The 7,267-nt window shown below is 41.0% G+C and overlaps 1 protein-coding gene across 1 annotated transcript in view; it reads left to right on the forward strand.

Moving 5' to 3' along the window:
* Positions 1-7,267, forward strand: part of COL4A4 (collagen type IV alpha 4 chain) — a 99,473-nt gene that overhangs the window by 5,797 nt on the left and 86,409 nt on the right. The window contains exons 3-4 of the mRNA XM_023532938.1: positions 2,670-2,747; positions 5,461-5,571. Coding sequence (XP_023388706.1) covers positions 2,670-2,747; positions 5,461-5,571 — 189 coding nt within the window. The remainder of the gene's footprint in view (positions 1-2,669; positions 2,748-5,460; positions 5,572-7,267) is intronic.

Consider the following 7,267-nt stretch of genomic DNA (forward strand, 5'->3'; position numbering starts at 1 on the left):
AAGGTACATGGAAATACACCATTTGGGTAAAAGTAAAACAAGACCAAAATCACCAAAAAAGTGTGTGCGTGAGTATGCATGTGTGCACGCACACTTGATGATTGTGTAAATATGTTCATAAATACCCTGACATAGACTTGAAGAGATTAATTACCTCTAGATGAGGGAATGGGGAACCCAGGTCGAGAGAGAAAATATCTTTTCCCATTACATTCTTTTTCACTATTTGCATTTTTTATTACGTGTCTATGTTATTTTTCAAAAAGAAAATAGACGTAGGACAGACGATTAATCTAGAAAAGAACGTTTTTTCTTGAGCTTTCTATGCCATACATATTTGTTTAAAAATATCTGAGATAAAACAATGACTTTTCCTTTTTTTCTCTTTGAAAAAGTGACATTGTTTTTTGAGACTGTCGCCGTACTCCTACTAAATATGGTTTATGCTTTGCATGTTGGCCGTCTGAGATGTGTCCTTATCCTCATTTTATTAGGTTTCTACAATGTTTTTGAGGTGCAGCTTCTTCCTCTATAAGAGCTTCTCCCTTTTAAAGTGATGTTTATTGAGATAGGTCTAATGTAGGAGAACTTTGTAGAGACTAAAAATCATCTCTTGCTTTTCTCTTTCTTTGGTCCAAGTCAAAGCTTTATATGCAACTATTTCTGTTTATTAGAATCTGCTAATCTGTTTCAAACTGAGTCTTCCCTGAAATGTAATTTTGCTACAAATATCTCAGTGATGCTTGGCACAATTCAGTAAAAAAAAAAAAAAAAAACAATAAAAAAACAAACTTGCCTTTATTTTCCAGCCATCTAATCAACTGACCTTTTTTTCCTCTGGTTGTTTTGATATTTCAGTGAACACATAGTAATGAACCCAACCTTAAATGAACCCAACTGTTCAGACTAGTTATTTTAAGTGCTTTCATGCTGTCCTGACATGAACTCAGGCATTATTTATTTATTTATTTACTTACTTACTTACTTATTCATTCATTCATTCATTCATTCATTCATTTATTTATTTATTTATTTATTGAATCTTACCAGGCTTTTGAACTTAATAATTCTGCATCATAGTAAACAATGTTACTCAAAATTCAAGAGGCATATATTTCTGAAACTTCAAATACATTTTTAAACTTAAATTACCTAATCACTTGGCTCTTGTCAAGGTTCAAATTCTTATATGCTTTTAATAACCCATAAGAATGTTGTTTATAAAGATACTTTTTTTATTAATGCTTAACATAAAGATATTTTCTTTTTGATGGTTTCTGAGCATATTTTTCCAGGAAAAAGGATGTCTAAATTGTGTGATTGAAAAGAAAAAGACATGCTGGATAGACAGCTTTTCCTGTCATAACATATATATGTATATGTGTGTATATTCATATGTACATATATGTATTCATATATGTTTATATACATACCTGTGTACATACATAAGTATGAATATATACGTATATATCTATCTTCCATCAGAAGTAAAATATTGGTTTAACTGTCTTGTGCTCTTCCTTTGTACATTTGTCTAAAGGCTTAAGTTTACAGCCTTGGATTTAAAAAGTTCCATTAACTATAGTAATGTGTGGTTAATATATTACACATCGTAGTGAGGGCCGGACCAGGCAAGATCACGAGCTAGGCAGTTTGTCCTTGATGCCTGGCTGACATTTCTGTCCATGCCCTCAGCTCCGAGCACCTGTGAATGAATGCTCAGAGCCATTTCCCTACAGGGTGTCGCGGACGCTGTTGGTCATCAAGGGATCTGCTTATGGAAAGTTACTCTGGGAATGTACTTTTGTATTAAAGTGACTGATGACTCCGGATAGAGATAATGAGGATTTAAGAAGGAGAGAACTAATTTTCCCCAAAGGGAACGCATGTGCGTGTGCACGCACTTGTGTGTGCATGTGCGTGTGTGTGTGTGTGTGTTTGGAGGAAGCATTACAGTTACGAAAATCCATGATTGTTGAGTAACTGTAAAGAGTGTTGAAGAAAAGTTAGCTAAAAGTAGGGAAAAGGCCCAAATTATTCACATCCAGGAGTTTCTGTTTGAGAGACACATTAAAAGAACCATCTCGGAGTATCAGCGAATTGTAGGAAGAACAATTTTAACCTAAAGCGCAAGGCTGTGATGGGAACGTTGACCCAGAGGGACTAGGGGAGGGACACATGACCTACCTGGTCTTAGAGGTAAAGCAAGAAGGTCTCCACCCACCTCCAGAAAAGGGGCAAACTTAAAATTTAAATTAGACACCACTGTGTGATTATGACTTTCCTATCTACGTAATTTGCACTCTGAAATTGTTCACAACTTAGTAAACGAATCTTATCGGAAAGAAATGGCGGAGAGTCTGGTTAAAGCAAAGTAGCTTCTTCAGGAGGAGCCTTTAAAAGAAAGCCCTCGCTCACATAATCCATCCTAGCTCACATAAACTCTTGCTCACAAATCATCAACTCTCTTTATTTTCAAGCCATGATGTAAAGTCTTTGCCTTTGTATATATATCTGTATTAGTCTCCTTGTCTCAGATTCAAAGGTAAAAATATAATGTGGAATTCTCACGAGTTAGGTAAACCAAGACTGCTTGTTAGCGATGTGTTTATCATTTACCCCGCTGAGGGATGAGTATGGTGTACTGAATCAGATGTTTCACTTTCCAGAGTGGGAAGAAGTTCATTGGCCTTTGCGGAGGAAGAGATTGCTCTGTTTGCCAGTGCTTTCCTGAAAAGGGGTCTCGGGTAAGTGATTTGAAAGTCGCCTTGGATATTGGAGGGAGGGGGGGATGGGGGGCTTCAGTCGAGAGAGGTAAATTCTAGAGATCTGCTGTACGACATCTCGCTGATAGTCAGCAGCAATGTATTGTTCCCTTAAAAATTTGTTGAGACGGTTAATTAATCTCATGTAATGTGTTCTTTCCATAAGAAAAAATTTAAAAAATCAACATGGACAGCATACTGAATTTTGGGTCATTGTGATTATTTAACATTAAGTGGTCCCAGATTCTTAGCATGTTCTGAGAGTCGGCAATGTTTATATCTTTTGTAATTAAAATTCTATACATTCCGATATGCAATCCCAATTATATCGGACTATGTGTCAGGCTTAGAAGTCTGGGAAGCAGTAATTCACTCAATGTTTTATACCACACTTGTTTTGAGAATTGCTTTATAGAAAGGGTCCCAGTGCCATCTTGATATTCATGTTGCATATCAGCATTTTAAAGGCTCTGAGAAGTACTGCAGTGGGTAAAAAAAAAAAAAAAAAAAGGCCTGTTTAACTTTGTTTAAAGTATTGTTTCCAGACATTAGACCACAAGCATCTTTTTTGGATAATACCCATTAAAATCCTGTGGAATAGTTCTATAATTGAAGCAATAGGTGCATTTCTTGTGTGCTTCTGATGTTGCAAGACATTTGTATACCTTACAAAGTGATCCCCCTGGTAAATCTAGTACCCATCTGACACTATACGTAGTTATTATAATATTATTCACCGTACCCTTGTGACTATTTTTATAACTGACAATGTATACTTATGATATAGTTTAAAAACAAATGACACAAATCAGGAAGTCCTGGGGAAGTGGTGTACAGCGTGGTGTCTATAGTAAATATCACTCTACATTTGAAAGTTGCTAATGGACTAGACCTTAAAAGTTCTCATCACAAGAAAAAAATTGGTAGCTATGTGTGGTGATGGATGTCAGGTAGATTTATTGTGGTGATCCTTTTGCGATGTATACATGTACCGAATTGTGTTGTAGAACTGAAACTAATATTATATGTCAATTATATCGCAATAATTTTACTTAAAAGTAGGGATACTAAAACTGGTAATCTAAGAAATGTTTTAGCCTTTTCTATGTAAATATCCACATTATTCAGGGAATTAAAAAGCCCGGCTTTTGTGTGAGGTTGTTAATATAAACATATTAAGATTGTATAAGTGATAAATAGAAGTCAGTGCATATAAAATTTAAGACCTGTTGAGACTGACACCCAAGAAAAAGGGATTGATCAGCTGTGTGGCAGGAAGGGAATGGGGACGCCACGAAACAGGAAGAGCCGCTTGGATAAAACCAGCTTGATGTGGTCCTCAGACTTAAATTGTTTCACTGGGGACATTTGGTGATGTCTAGAGACATTTTTTTTGGTTGTCATGACTGGGTGGAGGAGGCCGCTACTGGTTCTAGTGGGTGGCGGCCGGGGATGCCGCTCAGTATCCCACAATGCATAGGACAGTCCCCACACCAAAGACTTGTCCGAGGTGGAGGAACCCGGCCCCAAACCTACAACAGCTCCGTGAGGCCACTATGATTATTATTTCCATCTATCAATACCAGGTGCCAAATATCCAAGTGTTTTAAATAACTGGCTGGTATGTGGAAGAAACAGAAAGTACACTCAGGTCGCTGGCTTCCATCCCAGCATTTGCCACAAGATCAAAGAGACGATGACACGCTACCGTTCCAAGACCAGTTTTAGTCATAACGTTGTGAACTTAGGCGGACGCTTTAATCTGTGCAAGGCTCAGTTTCCTCACATTTACACCATTGGTCCCTTCTCTTCTGTTTCCTCGGGCCACTCAACAATCACAAGCAATCACAGGCATAGAGGGTGTGTTTTGTGTCCCCTGCACAGTCTCCAGCCCGTGGGTGAGGAGGGTCACGGGAGGGGCTGCACTCTGCTGTCTGCGTCCCTGTTTCTAGGTGGTCAGGGAGAGCAGTGTGTGGAGCGCCTGTCAACCTCTGCCCTTCCCAAGACAGATGGGTCCCCCCGTGAAGGCTGCAAGTGGCTGTTGCCAGTGACATTTTCCAGCTGGGAATTTGGGAGTGTGGAATTTATGCATAGCTGGGAGGTGGCTTGGGAGGCGGGCGCTCCAAGTCCTCGGCAGCCTGCCGACTCCCATGCCATCTCTTGAGCCACCGCGACAGCTCGAGGTGGACTATAAAAATAGGAAAACACTGAATTCCAGAGGGCTGAGCATCCGCCAGAGGTGGCACAGCCCACGGGTGGCATAGGAAGGCATTCTTAAGAAAGAAATCATTATGTAGTCTCGGCTTAATGCCTGAGTGAGTAAGTAGTATGTTTAGGCTCTAAATCAAAACTGCTGTGTCTAAAGCAGTTGTTGGGGAGCCAGGCCACCCCACCCCGTGGAATGACCGAGGTGAGGGTTTTAGCTGGATTTTGAAGCTGGGATGTGTCTAAGGCCCGAGCCAAGGGCGGCTCCTTCGAAGCTGGCAGAATGCAGTTCAGCCGCCGGACGCCCACAGCCCAGCCTCGGCACGTGCTTCATCAATAATCACTGTCGCTTCCCCTTCGACCCTCTCCAGCTGCCCCAGTGGGGCCCCTCACTCTCCCTTGGACATAATCTGAACATTCCCACCTCTCTACCCTTTTCTGGGGTGCCTTCCCCCTTCCAGTCAGCCTCCATCTTTCTTGTTCTCCCCAGAAAAGCTCTGTGGAGACGCCACCTCCCAACGAGGCGTCCTGTCGATCCCAGCCAGTGCTGATGTCCCCTGGTGGGAACCTTTGCTCCTTCCATGGTACTTCTCATACTCAGGTCTATAGCTCTGTTTTTCAGCATGGACTTGCCTGACCCTCTCGATTAGATTGTAAGCACATGCTTCGTAAAGGTGGTCCTGTGGACACGTGTGACACGTAGATGTGGGTTCCTGGTCTATAGTGGACACCATAGAAATATAAGTTGCCTGTTCTTATTTCTCCCCTTTGAGAACTGGGCGTCATTTCTGGTACTTCTTTGAGACGATCGCAGTAGATGGGCATCTAATAGCTAGTTACTATACATAAATCAATCAATTAAAATTCAAACTCCAGCCTGGACAGGGTTTGGAAGCCTGAGCTGGTGGCCGTGCGGAATGAAGCACGCACGTGGGGACACCTTTCATATCCAAGAGGAGGGGGAACAGAATCATAGGGTGCCACTCCCTGAGTCTCTCCCCCCGCCCCCCACACACAGCGTGTAAACCTGTCATGAAATGAGTCATCTCACATAGTTCAGATTCCCTTGTGCATTTCAGGTAGGGCCAGTAATAAGCACTTTGAGCAGCAGCAACAGACATGACCATTGCTATACTTGGGTGTTCTAAGGGTTTGGCAGCATCCTGGAAAGAACTCGAGTCTTAGGGCAGGAGACTGGGGCTTCTCCCTTTGGTCTCTTTTGGGTTCAGAGCACTCACCTGAGGCATAGGGGTTTGTACTAGGGAGCTGGGCCTGTCCCTCCCTACCCTAACAGCCTGTGGTTCTGTGATGAGGAGGTATAGCTTTTCATCTATGACAGCTGTGTAAGTGGCATCCCAAAATATTTTGTGGCTATGCCATCACATTTCTTCAAACCTCATTATAGTCCCTCTTTAAGGATGCGATGAGGTAGCGTTGGGCAGAATTTTAAATTATTCGTTACTCTTTTCAAGAGGAAAACTTCTCTGGTTTTGATGGCTGTCTCCTTGTGGGAAAAATTACTTGTCTTTATAGACTATGATGGGATCTTTCAATAAGTTCTGCTTTAGTAACTAGCATGATAATAAAGACACCTTCTGCAGTTTTCTTCTGGAATAAAATATATCCATATCGTTTTCCACTCAAGGACGTAGAGCAACAGTAAAATAACACAACTTTATAATTTAATGATTTTATATATATAAGGTCAAATGACTTAAAACTCAAGACCTTAGTTTTTTTTTTTTTTTTAACTAAACTCACACATTTGCAAACCAGTCTTTCCTTTGGAAATTTTAAATCACTAAAACACGTATTTTTCTTGCAATCTTATTCACTTGTTCCTTACACTTCTTAAGAGCCTGCATTCCATGACAAAAATGGAATTCACTTGGGAAATTTTAATTCTCGTTAACATTTCTCATATTAAATTGTGTGCGCACGAAGCTCTAGAACAGTCTCCCCATCACTCGCACAGCTGTGTCCTAGTGCTCTCCATAACTGTGGCCTGATCAGTGGCTCAGAGCAATTATTTGTATGTCCCAAAGTTCATATAAGTTAATTATGTTGTATTTTGATGGAAGCAAGTTCCAGTGACGACTGAGAAGTTGGCCAGTTCCATCTGTCACCAACCCCTTAGCTTTTGGATTCTGCTTTCTCCTTTTTCTTGCTATCTTTCTCCTCAAAGAACAAGCTCCATAGCTCACTCTGTCTCTGCCGGAGGATTCTCTGATAAATGACACTCTGTCTGAGGTGACAGACCAGGTGCCTTCAGGGGACAGTAGCTCACCTGAGTAAGG

This window comes from Pteropus vampyrus, unplaced genomic scaffold, assembly GCF_000151845.1.
Source record: "Pteropus vampyrus isolate Shadow unplaced genomic scaffold, Pvam_2.0 Scaffold93, whole genome shotgun sequence".
Taxonomy (NCBI): domain Eukaryota; kingdom Metazoa; phylum Chordata; class Mammalia; order Chiroptera; family Pteropodidae; genus Pteropus; species Pteropus vampyrus.